The sequence below is a fragment of the Corvus moneduloides genome, chromosome 12 (genome assembly GCF_009650955.1).
Source record: "Corvus moneduloides isolate bCorMon1 chromosome 12, bCorMon1.pri, whole genome shotgun sequence".
In the NCBI taxonomy this organism is placed as follows: Eukaryota; Metazoa; Chordata; class Aves; order Passeriformes; family Corvidae; genus Corvus; species Corvus moneduloides.
The window spans coordinates 7,210,532-7,234,139 of record NC_045487.1 but is presented as its reverse complement, the minus strand read 5'-3'; the positions used below and the strand labels follow the sequence as shown (position 1 = coordinate 7,234,139).

Genomic DNA, 23,608 nt, shown 5'->3' with positions numbered 1-23,608 from the left:
GATATCCCCCATGAGGAATTTATTTACTGGATTTCTCAGGTCCCACCTTTTTAGAGGTTCTTTACAGTCTCCCCTCAACTCAGTCAGTATCAATTAACACTCTGTCTAAAGTTGGACAGCCAGGAGACAAAAAGTTATCTTTCACTATTTGGTCTTTCCCCCCATTAATACAAGTGGGTCGATTTCATCCCAGCTTTGCTCGTAATTTTTAGGTATTTAGTAGTTGCCAAACCTCACGAAACTGCAGATCTCCAAACAGACACAACAGTGAATAAAACAATTCCTCAAGCCAGTGATTAGGACATCTTTCTTACACCTACTCAGCTCACACTGGTCGATTCTTCCTATCTATCAGATAACTCCTGAGGTCAACCCAGACTTGCCACTTCCACTGAGGCTGAAGGGATTCCTTCAGCCACAGACCCCGGGCATCATTCACTGCATAGCATCAGCTCATTAACAAGCCTGACTTTTTACCAGCTTCCTCCAAAAAAACCTGTTTTAAAGCCAGACCAACTAAATAAAATTTGAGTTTTTGAAACAGGCTAAACTCCCAGAAAGATTACTAAGAATGCAATACTCCAGAATGCCACATTTTGAATTGCCTTCAATCAGTTATTTTACCCTGCCTCCCTTACCTTTTTTTGTTTTAAATGCAGAATTAGTTAACATGTGCTTAACTCACCTAACACATTTTTCCAAATATCTATTCAAACATGAGTTTAAGCACCAACTTCTAGTTTTTGAATCAAGGTTCACAAATCATTTGATCACTCATCCTAAGACTTGTTTGCCATGTGAGAATTTCAGATACGCGGTCCTCTAGCCAGAAATATCCCTGTTCTCCCAACCTACACCCCTTGATTAATTACATAAAGTGCTCCAGATAAAAGACTAATCAGAAACACTCCTTTTGCAAAATCATCTTTGAACTGGTTGGTCTTGAGACTCTACTTGGCTTTTCCTGTTTGATGATGTGATGAAGTTTTTCCTCTACCAGAAGACAGGACTAGGACTGAGTTTTTCCTTCACAAGTAAGTATTAATCTCCACCATTCCCCTGGATGTTGCCAGCCTTCCTCCACAGAAGTAGCCAAGCTATTCAGTGGTGGAGTTGTCTGGACATGCCACCCAGTAATGGTGAAGTAGGATCAAGTAACATTTCATAGCAATGCACCACAGAACCATGCAGTCTCTTTTAGGACTCTGAAAAAAATTACCAGTTTCCCACACAGGCAGGACAGGAATGGCACAGCTGACACAAGGGGTGTCAGACAGTGTTTTTTAAACTACTGTCTTGGAACAGGCCTGGACAGCAGGATCTATATTATCCCTCACAGGCAGTACATCCCTCTGTACTTGGCCGTGTACCATCATATTCTCTGTTTGCCAACCAGACAAGACTCTTTCAAGTGCCAGAAGAAACCTGCAGAACTGGCAAACCAGCAGCTAACACACACAGTGAATCACAGACCTGTAATTCTCAGAAGGTACTGAGCTGTTCTTACCACTATCAGAAGAATCTTCTTTCTTAGAACGCATCTTTCTCTTTCGGCCACGTTTGCCCTTCTTTGTCTCTCCTCCATTCTCTCCTTCCCCACCATCTAGGCCAGAGCAGTTATCAGCATGTCTGGCCATTGTGTTCTACTCAGTGAAAGATTAAAAACACAAGAAAAGTTAGAACATGTACTGAATTCAAGACCAGACATTCTGCCTCTGTATTTTCAAACACATTTCTGGTAACTGTGTCTTTTGCTTTTTTTTAAAAGAGATTCTTTAGGGGAAACGGGTACATTCATTAACTTTATTCATAAAGTTGCATTTTCACATTGCTCATGATGTCAACACTAATGTGTGTTGCTACCAATTCTGCATTCTCTCCCCTCTCTTTCCCTCTCAGAGAGAAGGGCTCTATTTAGAGAGTTATATTTCACCCTGTATCTCACCCATCTTTCCTTTTGGGTAAACATTTCCCTCCCCTTGGGTAAAAAAGCTTCACTCCACCCCAACCCTCCCCAGTTCAAAGCATATTCCCTTACCCTGCGAGTGAATGTTTTGCCACACTTGGAGCAGACAAAGGCAGCAGGGACAAAGTTGGGATCGTGGTATCTCTTGAAGTGCATGTCGAGGAGCTGCTTCTGGCGGAAGGTTTTATCACAATGGCTACAGGCATAAGGCTTTTCTCCAGTATGGGTCCGTTTGTGCATGACCATGTGCCGCTCCTGGCACGGGCAAGAAAAATGGAAACTCACATAAATGGATACAGAAAAGTGAATTTTCAGCTAAAATGAGGCCAACATTTTATGCTTAATATCAGGAAAAGAATGATTCCACAGCAATGCAAGAACACCTTGATTGATGGCATATTCAGTTCTAGCTACTTCCATTCTACATAGACTCTTATCCCTTGGTAAACAGGTCCATTAAGGTTGTTAATTAGAAGGTTCTTCTCTACAGGACAGCATCACACCAAGAAAAGGCCACTTGTACTCTCCTTTACACCCTTCAAAAGATTTAGACAGCTAACTCAATCTTGACAGCTGGTCAAACCTAACAGCTAAGATTTCTACCCGGTATTTTCAGCTCCTGTCCCAACACTCCTAAGGGGTGCCAGTGCCCCCAGCTTACCTGTCTGCAGGCATAATCACACTGGTCACACTTGAAGCGCTTCTCATTCTTGTGGGACTTTTGATGCTGGATGAGGGCATACCTCTCATGGAACACAGCATCACAGTAGCGACACTTCTTGCCCTGCTCGATGTAGGAATGCTGCTTCCGCAAGTGGACACCTACAGGAAAAGGAATCAGAAGCTTTTATCACCATGGCTTTCCAAGCATGAAAGACGAGCCCATGGCCCTTCAGTGATGCTCCCTCCCAAGCTCAGCCAAAACAGTGGAATAGTTAATTTAGGATTCAACAAAAAACCTGAAGGACTCGTAAGCAGGATCAACTAGAACAATTTCCAGACAGAAATAGCTTGCAGAAAAACTCCATTAAGACTTTCCACAGGATTCCGGATTTGGTTATTAGTTGCAATCTGTGCTGATTCAGGACACTTACATTTGATGACAAATGATTGTCAAACTAAAGTGTCTTGTGGACTGCTATGTTTAAGACTAACTCGAATTGCCTGGATACAGCCAGAAGCCAGGTAATTCAGCAGGGGAAACAGGATTTTCTGCAGGATTAGAAGTCAGAGTGACAGGGCTAGAAGGCAACAGGGACACCAGCAGATAATCCCCAACAGAGGTTTTAGTCACTTCTTTAAAATCCTTCAACTAAGAGCACACCACAGCTGCACAAGGTAGCTTAGGGTAGATTAAAGCATTATTAGAAGAAAAATTCTTCATAGCTAACATCAGTTTTCCTCTGTTGTAAATCAGCTTGTTTGCTCCTGACATCAACTGACTGCCTTCCTCTCAAACTGCCTCTCACTGTAGCACTTGTCTTTACTGGAAGGGAGCCTGCCTTCCCATTACTTGGGTGATAATTCTGTTTAAAGACAGAAAGTTCTGCCAAATCGTGGCTCCTTCTTTTCTCTCAGCTGCTTTGGGCACAGTATTGTTTGTCACCTTCTAGAAACAGAAGAGCTTGCCTGCTGGAATCACACTGGGTACTGCTCACTAGATCAGGAATGTCCTGCTGCAAGGACTCAGGGCTTTTGTGAACACACAGCTCCAAATCCTGGAGAGTTTAATACTTGGCCTAATTCAAACCTTTTAACTTGATAAAAATATCTCTGCATGAAACTTAATGGCTTCCAATGTGCAGAAGGTTAAGCCAAGTGATCTTCTTGCTTTTCAGATCCCAATCCTTATGCTGCTGAAATCTCAGTCCAAGTTCAATAAATGCCTTGCATCTATGGGCAAACTTAACTTGTATGCTTGGAAAAAAAAAATTCAAATAATGAGAAGAAACTGAAAATTGTTCTAACTTGCAGCAGCTATGGTAAGCTAAAGGTGTGTGTTACCAGTCCCACATGTGAAGAAGCAGCGCTTCATGCTGTGCAGTTACCAGACTGGGTACTGGGTTAAGAGATAGCAGTTGGGATATGTGAACTCTAATACTGGGAAGTTTTGTACCATCTTCAGCAAATGGCCACGTTTGGGGGACACATACCCAGGTCACTCTTTCTCGCTATAACAGTATCACAGTGAGGACAGTGGAATTTGGCCACATTCTCCGTGTGCTTCTGCAAAATGTGCATCTTCATGGTACCGCTCTGAGTGAAGCGAGCATGGCAGATGTAACATTCATATGGCTTCTCTCCTTCAGGAGCAAAAGGAAAAAATAGAACAAGTACTTTTATTAAAAAGAAATCTCACCAAGAAGCCCCAAAGAACCTCCCAGAAACCTGCAACATGCAGCTAGACAAAAGAAACAGTAATTCTACAAAGAACTCAATTATGTCTCTCTCTGCAAGTTTTAGCTCCAGTAAGAATCTTTCTACAAAGAAACTAAAGTTCGATCCTTAAGGAAGTTAAATTATTCTTACTCTGAGAAATGCAAGCAAGACCTACATGCAGGCTGCTAGAAGAGAGCAAGTGACATCAGATTTTTTTTGGGTGGAGGTTCTGAATGTTCATGAATACATAAAAGGGCATCTTTCCCCCCCTTCAATTTTAGCAACATGATTAATTTGGTACTGCAGTAACATTCTGTGCTAAAATCATCCCTATTTATATTGAAGAAAAAATTAGCATCTTTATGAACTAACATGCATGAGATGCTTTTAAAACTGCACTAGAGCATGAGACTGCAAGTGACTCTACTCTTCAAGTGGAACACTGAAAACAGTAGCGTTCATACTACAGGTGCCTGCATTTTATCACCTCACAGTCAAACTGGAAATCAGAATCCTCCAAGCTCATTTCTCAGCGCAGTAATTTTATCAGGTTATGAATTTACAAGTGCTTACAAATCGTGGTGCATTCTCTTCAGCTACACACTTCATAAAGGTTTTATATTAAGCTACACAATGATATTTGTTTTGCTGTGTGTCAGCACACACCGTACACAGCCTCAGCACTCTGACATTAAGAGAATTTGGCATCAGTACCGGAGTGGGTCCTCATGTGCCTCTTCAGTTTGTAGGTGTCCCTGCTGGCATAGCTGCACAGGCTGCACTGGAACGGGCGCTCTCCGGTGTGCGAACGGATGTGGCGTTTCAGTTTGCTAACCTGGAAGCCAAGAGCAAGACTGAGTTTAGCACAGATGAGCAGGCCAGACTGCCAAAACAACAAGAAATCAGTCAAGAGTTTAAGGTAGTTAATATTTATTTAGGCACAAAACCAAACAAGCATGTTGCCATTTCCAGTGCCACTTTCTCACTGCACACAGCCACTTGCTCCTGCCCACTCTACCTCACCTCCCAGCTTCACTCCCAGTTTTGCCTGATGCTTGTTCCCACACTCACCGAGGCCTGATTTAGACTCTGTGCTCACCTTACTGTTACTGACCATCTCAGCATCTGAAGACACCCTAAAATTTTAAAGTATCCTGAAGAGACACAGGGAAGCGTTGTGGGGAAGCTTAATTCTTTTCTTCTCCTGCTTTTATTTAGAAGGTACAAACCCAGCTCAAAGCAAGAACACCAACGGTATGGCATTTTCTACTCCAGCCTGATCACGCTGCTTAATCACCAACTTATGCCTACAAAAAGCAGCATGACCTCATAAGGACCAACTTGGTTATTCTTTCCTAATTTATACTGTGAAAACCTCTGCAACATAACTTATTCAGCCCTCAAACCACAGGGCCTGAAGTGACAGCACTGCAGGCACAGCGTGGGTAGGAAAAAAAAGCCTGATGTCCCTACTCAAGTTCTCCCACTGTAGCCTTCTTCCACTGCAGACATCTCATTTTTTAAAATTATGTTGCTCATCATCTGGCTCAAATTTCCTTTCACAATATAAAAGCTGTCCTGTAAAGTATCTAACAATACAGCATGGAGGGAAGGCATTCAAGAATGTCTAATCTGCTCAGGCAAATTAAGCTATCATCTAACATTAGCAAAGATGCTTTTCACCAATACTGTGACAAAGGCTCATTAGTTTTAGCTACAGACACCTTCGTGGCATAAACAGATGATGTGCAGAATGCATGTTTCTAAAATGGGAGGGCACTGTGGACTGAAGACATCCCACTGCAGCAGAAAACGTCTGTCTCCTTCAACATGGAGCACACTACAATTCCTGCAATCAGCTTAAAGGACAAATCATTTCAGAAACAATGACAACTACTGTCTCCAAAAGGAAATGGATATCACCTAGGATTTATGTAAGTGATCTCAAACTGCTTTCTGATTCACTGAGGAAACCCCACCATTTGCTTCCAAGAGCAGCCCTGATTTATAACTTCTTTTGCCCAGAGCCTTTCAACCAGATGACCAAAGAGGAAATGCCTAAGAGCAGAGTTTGTAACAGATGGTGAACAAGCTTTGAAGTGCACAAGGAAGCACTCAGCACCGTAGCAAGTCCCATACCTCCACACTCGCATAGTCACACATGGAACATTTGAATGGTTTCTCGTGGGTGTGTTTGTAGCGGCGATGCCGAACCAACTCTCCACTGGTCACAAAGGCCATGTCGCAGTCTGGGCACTTGTGAGGGCGAGTACCTAAGGGTGTGCAGCAGGACAGGAAGACAGTGACATAGATTAAGTGACAAAAGAAAATACAGGACAGCGCTTGCTGTGGATTTTTTAATTTTTTGTTTGAAAAGTGAATTAGCAACACTGCTTTCATGTTCTGAAAGATTAAATTAGAGCAACAATGCACAAAAATCAGGGGTTTTGTATAAATAAATAATAGATATAAGATCTTAGCGAATTAATATCCTTTCAGTGAGGAAACAGACTCCTTTATTTTTGTATCACTTGGTTGTTTACACATTAGAAGCCAGCTAGTTAGATGTAACTTCAGTAAGCAGAGAAAACGAGGGATATGGATTACACTCTTTTTTTTGGCAGTAAGGCACAACAAGCTGAAAACATGAGTGCTAATGCGCAAGGCAGAAAGAACATTTCTATAACTTCAGGTAATTTGAGATCAAGCCCAGGATCAATTTTGTACCTGTGAACAGGATAACCTCTGCACCTGGCTTGGCCAGGCGGAAAGCAACTGCACCATTTCCTCATTTTTAGCTTGTTCCATAAGAGGAATTAGGAAAACAAGAGGGGTCTATCTTCAATCTATTAGTTCTGATGGCAGAGCAGATCCTACAAAAACAATATATGCAAAACCAAGAGTACCTGTGTGAGTGTTGAGGTGGTTCCTCAGCAATGTGACTGTCCGGAAAGCCCTGCCACAGAGATGGCACTTGTGTGGTCTTTCATCAGTGTGGCTTTTCATGTGGCGGTCCAAGTTGGAACGACGCGGACAAGTGTAACTGCACAGCTCGCACTGGAATGTCTTTTTTACACCTGGTCATGAAGGAAATCATCTTTAGTCTTTGACAGTACTGTGGTCTACTGTGTAACATAAGAGGAAAGATTCTCGGGTGTCTAACTACTGCAAGGAACCACCAGGCACCACTAAATCCAACTGCATTGCCTGTGGCTGGTTTGGATTCAATTTTCACTAGTATGCCAGCACTCAATGTTCCTTCTCCACTCTAAAAAGGGTTCCTTAACTTACAGTTTTAACAAAAACCAGATGTACTTATTACTGTATTTTGCACCATCTACCTTACCCAGCAACTGGTTAGGAAAAAGCCCACAGAATTAATTGTGCCATTGGCTCCTGATGTGAAACATGCACACAAACTGTTACATGTGTAGCACAGCAAAGAGAACAATGTTTTCAATCATATTTATATAAGAATATTAATGCCACAGTATCATACTTGGGGAAAATTATCTCCCTGGCAGCCTCCAGAGAGGAGAAGGGAGGTGTGCCCAAGAAACACTGCAGTCAAGCACTATTACATAGTGAGCAAGCAGCATTGGGCATGTCTGTTCTCTTCCCACTTGCACGTATTCATTCGCCTCAATCACACTGCAATCACCACAACAAAAGCATTTTCAAAATCCACTTGCAGATGGGGAACTTACCTTTCTTTTTAATTTTTGTTGGTTTTGGTGGCTTCATATTGCCCACCACCTTTTCTGCATTAACCTCGGACAACAAACCCTCCTGCTGCTCCTCTTCAAAGTCATACACAGAGACATCCACATCTTTGCCTTCCTCAGTGTAGCGAAGCTTACTCTTTTTGTTTTTCTTTGTTTTTTTGGCTGGTGGCTGATAGTCTGGATCTTTTTGCCAATTGGGATCTTCCTGTGGCTGAAGTTCACCTTGTTCCAGTGTCTCCACCTCACCATTTGCACCCACTTTCACTACTTGGAAGCCTTCTGGTAAAGGGAGGGTGTGACAGATCATGGGCTCTCCCTCCTGCAGGCCTCCTTTGGAAACCTCATTTTCATAAGCTCCCTGCAGTTCTTCCACAGACGTGGTGGCAACAGGTACAGTCACTGGTACAGGTACTTGGACCAGCTGAAGCTCACCAAGGTTTATAGGCTGCTCTTCCATATTAACAACCTGAAGTGTTATGATCTGTGTGTCATCCACAGTAGCCTCAGTTTCTTGAGGCACTGCACCTTCCATTACTTCGGTCTTCATTTGAAGAAGAGTTGGATCCAGCTGATCCATCATCACCATCTGCACCCCACTGCTGACATCCTGCACCACTTCACTTCCATCTGCTTGGTTTGGTGGTATATGACAAGCATCATCCTCTTGCCCACCTTCACGGCGTCTTTGATAGGTTTTCCTCTCTTTTCCCTTAATGAAAGTCTCTGATTCCTCCACAATAGCGTCAACTGCCTCACCTTCCATTTCACCTTCCTGCTGCAAAAACAAGAAAATGAGTGCTGCACACCACCCAATGTATTTAACTACTGCACAAACCCCACAGAAGAACAAGTCACCCAACTGGAAACACCCAACTCATCCCGATCATATTCAGAGAACAGGAGCTGAGAGCTGTAGGTCTCCACGAGCCCATCACCACTGCAAACCAAGGCAATCACAGAACGCTGCCTGCAGTGAGACAACTCTATCAGCTTCTTGGAAAGGAAGGAAAACAAGGAAGAGAGATTAAGTGATATGCATGTTCCCGTTTCTCAAAGACCACAAATCCCACCAGCAAGATGCACAGCAGTATTATTTCTTACTGAGCTTGTTTAATCATTTCACATAGCTTAGCACTACCAGAGGCAGTCTTCGGCTAGAAATTTTAAAGGTACAAAACTACCACACTGTTAAAATCAAAAAGCCAACCTTCAAGAAAGTATTACATTTGAGAACTGCAGAACTTTTCCAGGAAGAAAAAGCACTAAGAACTAAGCAGAAGAACATAAGCTGCACTTATTTCATATCTAACTACTTTTACTTCAAGTCTAAACTCCTCTGAAAAACATACGGACATAAAGCAGTTAGGCAAATTATGTCTCTTGTAAGCATCCTGGAGTTCAATTCCAGCTCCCACCTCTGGCACTGCTGGGCCCTGAGTGTATCAGGAAGATGCACTGTGCACTCTCTCCTCAGCTGAATGAACCACAGCAGGAGACACAGCTCAGGTAAAATCTTACTTCAATGTAAATGATGTGGACTGAGCTGGTAGATTCTAATGATTTCTAATGATCTCATGATACCTGCATTAAATGCATCCATACAGTCACAAACAACAATACAGAAGCACAGCATTTTGGTGCTCCTTAACTGTAACTCTGACAATAGCTGCATGCAAACATAACACTGAGATTTTGTGCCTCCTCAGATCATCTGGTGTTCTTCACTGCAGTTGGGGAAAAATATGAAACTCCTGTATTCTCATTATGCAGGAGGGTTATTTCAAGAGTAGTAAGAGCTAAAAGAAATTATCATTTTGCAGCTGTCTTTTTCACAAATGAAAGGAGTAAGATTATAGTAAAGGAGCATTTTGTAAGTCCATCTCTGTTCCAGGTGGTTTACTTCGTAAAATAAAAGGAAGTTCCCTAACCATGCCAAAAACTTTCCCTGCATCAGGATACCATTTCTTATACTCCCCAATAAGCATTAAAAAGGTACCAAGGTCAATTTTACTGCTGAAGAAAGTAACAGAAAAGCCAGCTTCCTTACTAAGCCGATGAAAAATTCCTGATTCCATTTCCAGATTTGCTAAGAGACTTCTGTATTTTCCCATTAGACTGACTGGCCTCTCAGACCAGCTAAGTGAATTAATATAAATATTTAATCTCCCTTGCTAACTCAACACTTTAAAATCCCCATACTATTTTCAAATATCTATATTTAATCTTGCATACTCAATTTTGATTTTGCACAAGCTTATAGACATAAACATGAAGCACAGCTATCAAGTCTCCATCACCTTTACAAATTATAAGACATGTAATTGCTATTATTTTTAGAGAATTCTTGCTTTTACTCTACTGTCTTTTCTACCATCCTTCACTTCAGCTGGAAGAACAATAAAGCTCATCTTGTTCTTCAGCCTGCCCAGACTAGGGACATAAATTAACTTGCTGTCTTGACACCTGTGATGTCGTGGGCAGCCACAGTCTCCAGAGGGCACCAGATACCCAGAAATACCGACATATGGCTTCATGTGCACTCCCTGCAGGGATCCCGCCTCTCCTTTCCTTTACCACCCATCAGCTTTTCAAGTCGGAGCAAATCCATATGGACAAACAGCTGAAATACACGAGATGATGTAAGTACTTAACACCAGACAGCAGGCAATCAGAACAGAGCTGGTCTTTGGCCTACAGCAACTGCAAATGTGTTTTACAATTATCTTAAGTATTTGCAGAGAGAAGAGAAGACTTTTCAGGTGACCAAAAGGATCTGAACAAAAAAAGGAAGAACACAGCTAAACAACACATAAAAATGTGGTAACAATAAAATACGTAAGATGGAGGAAAAAAAATGGCAAAAGTCCATCTGCAAAGCTAATGCAACTTTGGTACCAAGCAGAGGTCTGCAACCTTGATACAAGCACAGGCAGCTCTGAGCAGAGGTGGGGCCCTCATAAAGACCTTCACATTCACTGTCAGTATCAGTTGGTAACAGGGCGGCTAAGTCACCTGAAAGCAATCTAACAGGCAAATAATTTGCAAGTGTCCTCTATGATCCTACAGTGGAACAGCAGGAAGGCACCACTTCTGACTTGTAAAGCAGAAAATCCTATGTCCACCAAGGAACAGGTCACTGGCATACATGAAGACTCTGGCATAAGGCTCACATTGTCAGGAAGTTTGCCAGCCTAGGAATGCAGGTGTACAGGGAGACCAAGGAAATGCCTGCAGGAAGACTCAGGTCAAAGACACTCACAGTGAGGGGTGTATGGGTGTGAAAGGAATAGAGGGATTCTTACAGCCGTCCGGCAAAGAAACTCAGAACCCGCTATCGCTCCCTGTCCCTCTGTCACCTCTCACCCCGTTTCCCGTCGCGCGGCTATCGGGGGTTGCACGGCGGGGCACGGCTGCCCCCGAGCGGCGAGAAGCCGCACTACACCGGGGCTGGGGCTGCCACCTCCCTCCCTGCCCGCCACTGCACCCCGACCCTGCCACCTCCGTGTCACCTCCATCCCTCTGCCCGCCACTGCACCCCGACCCTGCCACCTCCGTGTCACCTCCATCCCTGCCCGCCACTGCACACCGACCGTGCCACCTCCGTGTCACCTCCATCCCTGCCCGCCACCGCACCCCGACCCTGCCACCTCCGTGTCACCTCCATCCCTGCCCGCCACTGCACACCGACCCTGCCACCTCCGTGTCACCTCCATCCCTGCCCGCCACTGCACCCCGACCCTGCCACCTCCGTGTCACCTCCATCCCTCTGCCCGCCACTGCACCCCGACCCTGCCACCTCCGTGTCACCTCCATCCCTGCCCGCCACTGCACCCCGACCCTGCCACCTCCGTGTCACCTCCATCCCTGCCCGCCACCGCACCCCGACCCTGCCACCTCCGTGTCACCTCCATCCCTGCCCGCCACTGCACACCGACCCTGTCACCTCCGTGTCACCTCCATCCCTGCCCGCCACTGCACACCGACCCTGCCACCTCCGTGTCACCTCCATCCCTGCCCGCCACTGCACACCGACCCTGCCACCTCCGTGTCACCTCCATCCCTGCCCGCCACTTACAGTGTCCCTGCCCGCCACTGTATCCTGACCCCTGCCAGCTCCATGTCAACTCTCTGTCCCTGCCCGCCACTGCATCCTGACCCAGACTCCCTGGCCTCCAACACTCAGGGATCAGCATTTACTCCTGCCTATTTCAAGGTATCCACTGTAGTCTGTTCCTTTCAGTCAAAGTAAAAGGATCTGAAAATGTCTGTTTTTAAACCAAACTCTTGCCACAGAGGAAATGTTACAATATTCTAAATGTTATATTAACAACATATAAAAATTACAGAAATATACAGGAGTCATCTCACTTGGTATCTTGGACAGCTCAAAAATATTGGGAAACTGATAAGATTTCTTCTGAAAAGTGTGGATTTACAAATTTCAAACTTCTCCAACGGCAGGGCAGGGACACAGGATGGACCCTAAATTTGAGAAGAAAATGTATGGGTGCTTTCTATTAAATAAGCTCTCTGGAAAGACTCCATCTCTGCTGCGGAGAGCTTTGCACTGTCTGTCCATGTCACTTCTCAATCACTCTGTCTTGAACAATTTGCTATTTTTACTTATTTTTTTTCCTTTATCCTAATTCTCCTTTTTCACAAAGTGAAAGTTTTGTATTTATTGGAAGACATGCGCCATTTGCTACAACTAAGACTATTATAGCAGAACACTAGGAATAAAAACTGCAGAGTTTCTCTCAACCTTTTATTTCTGGCTTTTGTCTCCAGCTCTCTTCCTACCAGTTACTGCTACCATACACCAACAGCTCAATGACTGAATCTAAAAAGGAAAACAAAGCAGCAGGTTAAAAGATGCAGTAAATAAACACTGGGGGGGGAAAAAAAAAAAGCAAAAGAGAAGAGCTACCACAATAAGGAGAATGACAAAAAAAGACCAAAGAAGATCTGAAAACACAATTCCCACTAATACCCTTCCACACAGGCTCACTCAACAGGCTCTACCAAGAGACACTGTGTCATGGAACAGCTCAGTGCACTGGCACAATCCAATTAGCCAGGTAAGGAGCTGTGACGTCCAAACAACAGACCTAAGCTTGCTCAGACAACTGATGGACAGCCCATCTAAAAAGCTGGAACAAACAAATAAGAAGTGCTGTGGATTTCATACAACTGATACCTCATTCCAATGAGAGGAATCAAAAGGTTGCTTGAGAGAAAGTCATTTAGTGCCAATTGTCCTACTGATTGCAGCACAGGAGAGTCTCAGCCCAGATATACTCACTTTCTTCCCAGTGTCCAATCTAATGCTGCACTGTGGTAGTGGGAAGCCATTCCCCCTTGTCCTGCCACTCCATGCCCTTGTCCAAAGTCCCTCTCCAGCTCTCTTGAAGCCCCTTTAGGTACTTGAAGGGAATTGCAGAAGCATTAAAAACAACTTGCTGTAGTTGTCAATGCAGAAAGTACAAACCCAGAGACAGGGATGCTTAGTGCCAGTGCCTGTTTTTTTAGTGGTGTTATTTACAATAAAGCTACTATCAAAGAGGCATTTGTCTGCCTCTCAGCCATTTTAAAAGTAATGAACCCTGAACTGCATCAAGTTTCATGTACCAAATAATACAAAAATACTTATTTTTGCCAAACAAGGCACAGTCTCAATAAAAACTGTTGGGACACTAACACCATTGAAAAGTAGTACATTTAGTGCTGTAATATGCACTTAACTTGAGGAAAAAAACCAAACTTCAATAGAAACAATGAAGCCAAATGCTGTCAGTAAATTTTTGACATTCATAAAATAATGAAAAGTATCAGCAGCTACATTAGTGCAAACAACCCTATCACCTTGGAACATATGCAGGCCTTGAATTCAAGTCAATCCACATACAGATCCCACTCAAAAACTGACATGGCTTTGACACTTATAGATTAGCCATTTATTAAAAATTACATGGGAGTGGAAATAAAGCCTTATGTTAAAACATTGGAGACTTATGTTTCTTCTGCATTTCCTGTGAACCTTTGAAAGCTGAATAGAGGAATAAACAAAGACTTCAACTAAGAGTATGCAGTTATGCATGGTATATGCAACTTAAAGCAAGAGGAAGATTAAAAAAAAATAAAATATACCCAACAGGATTTATAGACAACACTTTTTTCTCCCCTACCTGCAGTCCATGCATGTCTGTGTAAGTATTTAAGGGCATGAGCAGATGTAGAGTAACTGCAGGAGTGCTTGGCCATTCTCTTCCTGCCATGAAACAGCTGTATCTTTTCTCTGAAAAATCGCCCAGCTAAGCACAGCCAAAAATAAGGCAGTTTAACAGGTAGGCAGCCCTTCCACTTCCTCTAGCAGAACTACCATGACAAGAGATTAACATGTAACTTATTCTAAAGCAGACAGACAGACATCCATCCAAACAGGCCAGCTGTGCCTTTCATATGCAAAACATGAAAGATCTACTACCAGTTTAGGAGAAACTAAAACACTGAGCTAAGTTTCTTTTACTAAGTAATTTTCTCACAGTAAAAACTCAAGGCTTTCATTTGGCTACTGCCATCAATTCCATATCCACTGGTTATGACTCCAACGCCCATCTCCAGCTGTTTTCTCATTTCCTCCTTGCCACTTACAACACTGGTACCGAAAACAAACAAGAAGAGTAAAATGGACAGACATCTATTGCAGCTTTAAATGAAAAAAAGGGCAGTCTCATTAACCTAGTATTAATTATTCTGAAGTATTTCAGCATCTTGGAGGGCATAAAGAAAAGCAAGAAACCTAGAAGAGAAAAGCAAACTTCATCACAGGTTAATAAATGTTTATGCTTTTTCTCTGCATGAAAAGGGGCCTGTCAAGATTAAGCCCCAAGAAATACATAAATCAACTATGGGAATGACAGCTGCAACTGGAAAATGGAGAGTTGTAGAAGGATGGTTCCCTTGAGCACTGACCCTGTGAAGGGATCAGAGAAGACAGTGTTGGTGGTGATTACCTAACCAAGGTGTCTGTGCTGGGAGGTTGGTCTAAATAGGACAAGAACACATTCTTCCAGGGAGTGATTCAAAGCTTTTAAGTGGATCTAAACTGACATCTAGAGGAACCCAGTTTTTCCTCACAAACAAGACAGGAAACCAGATTTTAACTTGTGTAATACTTTCATGGTCCCTGTAAGACAGGTAAACACAGCACTCATTGTCCAAAGAGCTGCCCTCAGCTTCTTCCTTCCTACACACTGACAGAATAATTGACCATAATGACCTTGATCGAGAACTAATTCCAGCTGAAAACTAATGCAGAGAAAAACAATTCTGTTAGAACACTTTCAGTTCCTGACCCAATTCCTCACACAAATGCTCGGATAGAGGAAAGGGAGCAGCAGGGCCACCTTAAGCTGCAGTACCAGCTTAAAGCTGACAGCAAACCACAGCATCAGTATTCCGTGAGCTAGATGGCTACACTGAGCCGTGTCACTCCACTCTGCACCATCCCATGCAGGACACGCTACAGTGAAATTACTTTCTCTCAAGCATACTGCAACCATCTGGGTTACAACGAGTTTGTGGGCAAGCCAACTGTTTGAATTCCATAGTATTCATCTGTGATCATACTCCCCTCCCTATTTTATTCAATGAGTTGTTGCCTGTGAACCCAAGTTACCTTTTACTTACACTCATGTGAAGGCAGCATACTTTGGCCCAGATGTTATCAAAGGTGATCTTTACCTTCGACCCCTACAAACTCCCAAGGACACAGCCAAGCCTGTCCCTGGCTACAGAACATTCCCCACCCAGCTTGGTGCAGTGTTAGAATTAAAATGCATCTTGTGACATTTCTCTACCTTCCCTTTTCTTTTTCCCCTGCTCCTCCTGTAACCTACAGGAGCAATCTTCCTGGTTGTTGCTCCTGCCTAGGGATCCTAGCAGAGTTCTTTCCAATTTCATCATGTCTCATGAAATGATGCAAAGCAATGAGAAGCTTCATTCAGCACTGACTCCTATTTTTCAGTCAGCAAGGAGCACACACCTGTGATCTGCAATTACTCAGAATAAAGCCGACCTTTCACTTTGGATCAAGAACTCAGGGAGTTCATGTGAGACATGGAAACAAAGTATATAACCGGGGCCCCCAGCCACGCAGAGGAAACTCAATCCACATCTTTCCTCGGCTTTTTGCTGAACAAGCTCCCTCTTAATCCTTGCACCTGACAGTGGCAGAAAGCCCCAGATCATGGCTCTTCCAGAACTAATACTGCTAATTCTGCTGTAATAAGCTGCAGTCTACAATGGAGAGAAAAGCAGATACAATAATGTCAACTGCTTGAAACCTGCATTGTGGAACAAAAGATAAAAAAAAAAAAAATCACTGCAGCTACTGACAACAAATCCCACATATTCAAGTCACTAGGGATATCCTGTAACCTGACAAGGAAAGCCTTGATGAAGAAAGCAGATTGGTGAAAGCATTTCAGCCTTATTTCTGGAAGAATAGTTTTTTCCTTGCTTTTCCTTTAGATCTGGAGAACTAAAGGTCTACTGCGAAGGTAATAGGGACAAAATTAGTTAATATTCTTAAAATCTGTTCATTCTTCCTTAATTTCTCCTTCTATCTAACATTCTTTCGAATTTTAATTTTTCACTATTTCTTCCAATAGCTCAATAACTGCTAGTGCCTCTCACTAGATGACACTAGGTCTTTATTCATTCAGAGATGTCTCTACTGAAATCTGGGAAATACGAATGAAATATATTCTCATCAACTATTTTTTAAAGGAAGTCTCCCTTTTTAATTTAGTAAGGAAGTCATCATGTTTTGCTAACCTGACAGTCCTTTTCAGAAGGACAAACATGCAATCTACTCAGGTGTAGAATACAGAAAGATTTACACTTTAAGAGAAGCAGTCACTGAGGAATTTCTTTTCAGCTGATGTTAGATCATAAAACTAATCAGTCCCTCCCTTTTACAGGTCTTCATAATGTAGAAGTGATGAAGGAGCTCGTGAAAGACCACCAGAATACCCAAAAGTATTAAACTAAGAATCAAAAATTATTTCAGGTTAAACAGCCTGTAAAATCCGTTGCCCCAAAAAGTGAAGTGTTATACCACGGGTAGATACTGGAAAAGATTCTTAAGTATTTGTGGTCATTTCTCCCATCACACATTAATTTAGGCTTTCATTTAGGCTACTGGCAAACTGCTAACAGCAAAAGATGATGTTTCTTCAAAATAAGTCTGAGCACAACAGGATTCTTTGCCCATCTGATGTAGTGTTGCATGATATCAAAATGGCAACACCAGCCACTCCCACAACTGAAAAAAAGACCTGTGCAACAAGTTTCATGGCATTCTAGAGACTTCATAGTAAGTATTTGGGTTTTGTTTTCCTCTAAGGCTTCATCTAGATTAACAAGTATCCAAGAACAGACTTTTGGGGAACAGCTATTTCTTTTATCTTTGCAAGAGTACTCATTAAGTAGTGATACTCTACCAGGACAAGGGAATTCAGGCTTCAAATTGGAGGAGCAGGAAGTGCTTATCCCTGGAATGGTAACTCGGGTCCTACCCCACAGACAATAGCTACCCATGCACTATTAGTCACCTCACAAATCACACCCTGATGCACAGAAGGAAAACTAAAGCCAGTGCTAGTTAACTTAATGTCAGGCTGTCAAACACAGAGGTGCAGTTTACTGTTGTTACAGCAGAGACAGGAAATTCCAGGAGAGTTTTGAAAGCACCTATGGCAGAAGGGTGGTGGACAAGACAAACTCCCAGAGCCTAAATTAAGACATCCTTGCTTTTGAATCACAGAAAAGTTAGTCTGAATTAGTAAGTGCTGGAGCAGACATAAACAGAATCAAACCCAGGTGAGTACTTTAAAGTGACCCTCATGCTGAAATTTTAAGAAGTTTCATTGTTTTACACATACTCCTAATTCATTTGGACTCATATTCCAAGTATTCTCATACACCAACCCCTAAAAGTGCTACAATCAACCTTCAAAGCAGATGAAGCAAAAAACCCCCCAAAATTCCACAAAGGCACTTGACTTTGGAAGAAAAAACCCCTTTCTACCGGGAAGGAGTAAGGCCTCATTTCCAAAAATACCAACTCTGCAAAGAAATCATCCCTGCCTTTAAACCGCTCCCTCCATCAGCCCAACTACTCCTCATGTTAGCATAAGCACTTTCAAGACTACAGCTACTGGTCAGGAAACTAATCCAGGCCAGAACTCATCCAGCCAAAAAGATACTTATTTCCATCCAGACTAGGTCTCTGGTGTGTCCAAACACTAAGGCCAGCCAAAAGAGAAGCATGGCAAGAGGGTTTCTACCAGCACAATGTTAAGCTTTACGTTCAGGAAACTACTGCCTCAGCATGGAACACATACCACACTTTAAACCCCCTCAATTTACATTTATGTTCTTGACGCTTCTGCACTTCTGCCTGGACTGATTTGTTCTCTTCATGCTGGCTATTCTTCATGCAGCTCCTGAGGTCAGAACTCACTCTGGAACAGAACAGATGAACTAGTGAAACTATGTAAAAGAGAAAGGTAAGGTGGGGTGGGGGTGGGGTGGGAAATAAAAGCAGTGTTCAATGTTTAATGCTTGTTCAACAAAATGCGTAGTCCCACACCCCTAACAGCAGCACCATTGATAACTGCTTGAGGACCCCTTCACTTACCAGAAAAGCCATAAGCAAAACCAAAGGAATATTTTAATCAGCTTTAATACTTTCACCAGGATGACTGAACTCATTTTACAAGCTTCTCTACCTACCTGTTCTCAAACTCTTTAGCATTTACAGTTCTGACAACCTAAAGCTCCGGATGCCTCACGCCAGATTACAAGTGCAATATGACATTTTAGAGCCAGCTCTGCCTACTTCAGATGGCCTTTTTCTCCTGTGCTGTGGAATAGCAAATCACACACTGAAGGAGTTTTTATTGCTAAAGAGGTGTAAATGAGAGCAAATATCACTCCTTACACACTGTCAGTGCAGCAGTGAATATAATGCTTATATCAAATAACAAAATCAGCTCTGACACAGTTCTAACCTTGCCACCCTGAGGAAAAGCAGCCTCTGCTCACTGAAGCAAGCTTTGTTACCCTTATCAATTAAGGGCTTAAAATACTCACATTTACAGAAATACAATACTTACAAGACAGCAGATAATTTCTTTCTGTAATCCTTGTCAGTCCTCAGAGTGGCACACATGCTAAAAACCCTGAGAACGGTAAGGAAGTCCAGAGGAGTAATTCTCAAGAGAGGCACATATTCTTGCTGCACTCAGTGATGAGGGCCAAGCAGTGTTGGCTTTCACACCAGTTGGATTTCATACCCTTTGAATTTAAGTGCTTTCCCTCCAGGTTCTTCTGCCATTTATTTAGTACAAGACACTCAAGTCTAGGTCCTGGCTGCATTTTTCACTTGGCAAGTCTATTTTTAATTGTTTATCAGCTTCAAAGAGCACTACTGATACGAGGTTTGTTGGAGCTGTGGGTGCTCAGTGATACTGAGCTTTTAAAAAATATTTGGAAATTATCTCTTTTTATTTAACACTCACTCTGCAAAAATCACAAATGCTACATACAAGCCTTAACACTCACTCTGCAAAAATGACAAATGCTACATACAAGCCCTAACCAGGAAAGGGGATGCTCAGAGGATACATGGGGAGTGCTCCACTGCTAAGGGCATCTTAAGACTGCTGATGCAAGCTGCATCCTTGCCAGTTTCTGTGCTGTGCAACCCTGGAGAAGATTTCCCGAAGTTTACAAACTTCTTCATTAACATAGAAAAGCCTCAGGAGTGAAGGACTTCATCCTTCAGAAGACACTTGATACAAAATGAATACTTCCCATGGGGAATATTATCACCTCAGAAGTTTTGTTACACACAATAGGACAATAGAGCACACTGAATTGAATGGAAGCATCTTTTTATCCACTTTGGGTTTCCTGAAATTTTGAATCAAGAAATAGTTTTCTTCCATTTTTCAAACCTAATCTTCTGCTTGGCAAATGACCAAACAGTAAAGAAAGGTGTTTTGAATAAAGATTGTACCCAAACTCTTAGGAGGGTGAAAGAGAAAATAAACCAGTAATTGCAGCTCTTTTCTACACTACAGACAACACAAACAGAGAACACAGGGACCTCTGCAGATTAGCACTGATGGTGAGTTAATGCAAGGCACAGCCAGTGCCCCTCTCTGTTTACAAGGTATTGGCTCTGATTGAGGACATTAAGTTACTCGAGGTTTTAAAGACATGTTTTGAAGCTGCTTGGACACCACTCAAGAAGTATCAACCTACTAATGTACAACCCAGGGAGCAAAGCTGCCCAGCGCTGCAAACATGCATGCTCCAAAAATGCAAGGCATTCTTGCTCTGGCCCACTCCAAGGGAATGTCCCAAAGGGAAAGCAAGTCACTTCTACTCCTTTACTGCAAAGGTGATAGCAAACGTCTGTTGAATACCTGGTGTATGGCATAAAATACCTTGCATGAATTTACATTCCATCAAATCTTTGACATATGGGCAAGGTTTGACAAGTTTGAAGGGAAACAGGCATAAACTGAAAATTTAAAGTGCTCCACATGTCCATTGTTGAGCTTAGAACACATGGGAAAAAACACATCAGAAGGCTTCCAGAGCAAGAAGGTGGCTGGAATACAAGATCTACACAGCAGAACAACAGAGTTAGCTGTGAAAAGACCCAGGGGAGATCCTACTGCTACCTTCAAAGGGAAGCAAAGAGAAGATGGAACCACACTCTTGGAAGCAGAGAGTGAAACAACAAGTGGTCAAACATTGGAGTAGGTTGCTCAGAGATACTGTGGAAACAAAAATATTTGCTAAATACAACCCTAAATTACCTCATCTAGCATCAATGCTGGCCCTGCACTGAGCCAGTGGTTGAACCAGGGTACCACAAGAAGTCCCTTCCAACCCAAATCATTTTACAATTCTCTGGCACTACGTGAAATGAAGGATATACTTTAAACTTCACACACAAAACATTGAGACTTTTTTCCATCTATGCAGTTATAACTATGATGCTCCTATTGGTCTCAGCACTCACTTCCATACAAGTTCTAGAAGCCCTGGAACACTTCTGCAAGCTCTCAAATACTCATCAGTTCTTTAGCAAATGTACAGATGTACAGTAACTTTAGGCAATCTATTGGGACCTGGACTTTCAGAGTGGTGGACATCCAAATCCACCCAGTATTGAAGAGAACAGCATTAAGAGCACAGATACTGTGTTTCACTGTTTAGGAGACAGAGAATCACGTGTGCTATGAAGTATGAAGATCCACATCAGACAAGGCTCCTGTAGGAACTTCAGTAAGAAAAGGGGGAAGCAGTACTGACAAGAGACCTCACTACTTCTCTTTAATTTGCAGGAGAAAAGCCAGGACCAGTAAGTAAATCGAAACTAACGAAAAAGGAAAAATCCATCTTTGAAGTAGTAAGGGCTACTGTGTACTCTTTTCTCCACAATGTTAACAAGAAATTGTATCTCTCCAATAGGCAACAGGAAAGGTGCCAAAAGGCAGATGAAAAGTCTCCCCTGGCTGCCAGCACAGGACAGCCTGTTTCAAGAGGCAGCACAACGTACTGACCAACAACTGCACTGGATCAAGCACTTCTAACCAGGAAGAGCCAGACTGATAACACAGCAGGACAACCATTCAATGCTATCTCCCTCCTTTGAGTCTGATGGAGATGGAGAAAACATCACTAAGGATTTGTTTGCACAAGTAACTCAAAGCAGATATCTCCAAAAACATTACAGATGTCATGTCAGGCAAGTGAGACATCTAAATATTTGATAGTCGGCTCCATCATATTGTGATGGATGCTGACAAATTCTTCATGTAGATCAAAATGTTGGTAGAACAAGGAGAGGATGCAGCTGCTTCAACAGGACAAAACGATTTCCACACACACTACAGGAGCAAAGCATAAAGTAGTCTGGGATCATATAATGCTCCAGGCAGCTCAGAGTAGGCAGGAGTCAACAGCAGTCACTCTTTGGCAGGAAGGAGAGAAGAGTATTAATAAATATGGAAGGTAGGCAAGGATCAAGTAATCAATGAGTACCTTTTGAGTATTCAGTATTGCCACAGGAAGCGATAAATCTCTCTTCAAAGATCAGAAGTGGCAGTAAGTTATATACTCAGCAGGAATGCTGGATAACACTAACTTCTTCCATCCTCCAAAAAGAAAAGAAAAGAAGAAAGGTTTTAATAATCTGATAAGCTTTGACTGAAACTACTAGCCTTCAAAAATTCTTTTTTTTCCAACCTGTAATGTGGAAACTCCTGAAGTGCCTCTAAGGGGTTTTCTTGCAGTACATACTGGAAAAACAAAACTGAAGTTCAGATTGCACCTCCACTGCAAACAGTTTACACATAGGAGAAAGCCACTGGTTAAAATGTAATACTGTTAACTTATGTCATAGAATTATACAACCAGAACCAGGGGGTATTTTTAATTCAGTAGCATTTCCTGCTTTCATTTTAAATCTCTGGATGTTAGAAGTGGTTTCAAGGGAAGAACTCTGCAAATCAAATACAAGGAGACAGAAAAACTATACAAGAAGCTGAAATAATTGGCCAAAAATCACTGCTGGTTCTACTGCAGTGAAAGGCTCTTCCAGAAGCCAGTCCAGAAAAACCACGTCTCTTTCAACATTAAACAACAGGAGAATTCAACTGCCTGGACAACAATTTTAAACATACAAGGAAGTTTACAGCTCCATTTCAAAAGGGTAAAAAATGTTTACAAATAGCCAAATGCTGCTATTACTACTTGTGCTCTTAAAGCCTCTACTTACCCCAAAATATTTTGGGGATGGTTCCATAAAGGCTCAAATCAAACTTGAGGCCTCATTTTTTCCACATCGTCTTACATGCTATTGCCCTCATGAAGCAGATTCTGCTGACCAGTTTATCACCTGGGGACGCAACTGCCAACACACATGTGGAAGGAGATGGGGTCACAACAATCCTGATGCAAGCCAACTTAATTTTCTAGGGAAGCCTTGACTTTTACCTCCCTAAATGCTTTGGTGTTACTCCCAAAATAGCAAGAGTTGTAAATTTCCTAGTATAGCTCTTATCGGTAGGTTGGGAAAAAAAAGAAAAATTTTCCTTTATCCAATAGGAGTATTAAAAAAAAGCTCTACAAGGACAGATCCCTGTCCAATTAGTCCAGCAGTCTGTCTCCAAAAACTCTAGCAGGAAACACTGTGTAGGGAGAGCAGTCAGTCATGTCTGTGGTTTACCACCCTTATCCCAACACCCAGTCATGGGTTCAGGGATTTTTGCCTCTGGACCGGCTGATCCCTTTCTGAACCTACAGTATCTCCACAGTCTCTTACCAAGTTTTCCATCAACTGTGGTGTATTTGCCTAATTTTTTGCTCCTACAAGCTACAGGCTCACCACAAAACTCACTGCATCTACCCAAGAAGTTGGTCTTGTGTGAGCATGAGGAAGCACAGCAGC

At 42.6% G+C, this 23,608-nt stretch overlaps 1 protein-coding gene across 5 annotated transcripts in view; it reads right to left on the bottom strand.

Moving 5' to 3' along the window:
- The window catches only part of CTCF (CCCTC-binding factor), a 35,188-nt gene that overhangs the window by 4,832 nt on the left and 6,748 nt on the right, over positions 1-23,608 (bottom strand). The window contains exons 3-13 of one of the 5 annotated variants that reach the window (XM_032121704.1): positions 22,405-22,457; positions 22,201-22,313; positions 18,505-18,599; positions 8,053-8,845; positions 7,252-7,422; positions 6,485-6,618; positions 5,060-5,180; positions 4,120-4,269; positions 2,628-2,788; positions 2,039-2,221; positions 1,508-1,643 (exon numbers count right to left, since the gene is read on the bottom strand). In XM_032121704.1, coding sequence (XP_031977595.1) covers positions 1,508-1,643; positions 2,039-2,221; positions 2,628-2,788; positions 4,120-4,269; positions 5,060-5,180; positions 6,485-6,618; positions 7,252-7,422; positions 8,053-8,845; positions 18,505-18,558 — 1,903 coding nt within the window. In that variant the 5' untranslated portion in view covers positions 18,559-18,599; positions 22,201-22,313; positions 22,405-22,457. Of the gene's footprint in view, positions 1-1,507; positions 1,644-2,038; positions 2,222-2,627; positions 2,789-4,119; positions 4,270-5,059; positions 5,181-6,484; positions 6,619-7,251; positions 7,423-8,052; positions 8,846-18,479; positions 18,600-22,200; positions 22,314-22,404; positions 22,458-23,608 lie in introns of those variants that run through there. The other 4 variants (XM_032121705.1, XM_032121706.1, XM_032121707.1 and 1 more) reach the window with 4 other exon arrangements.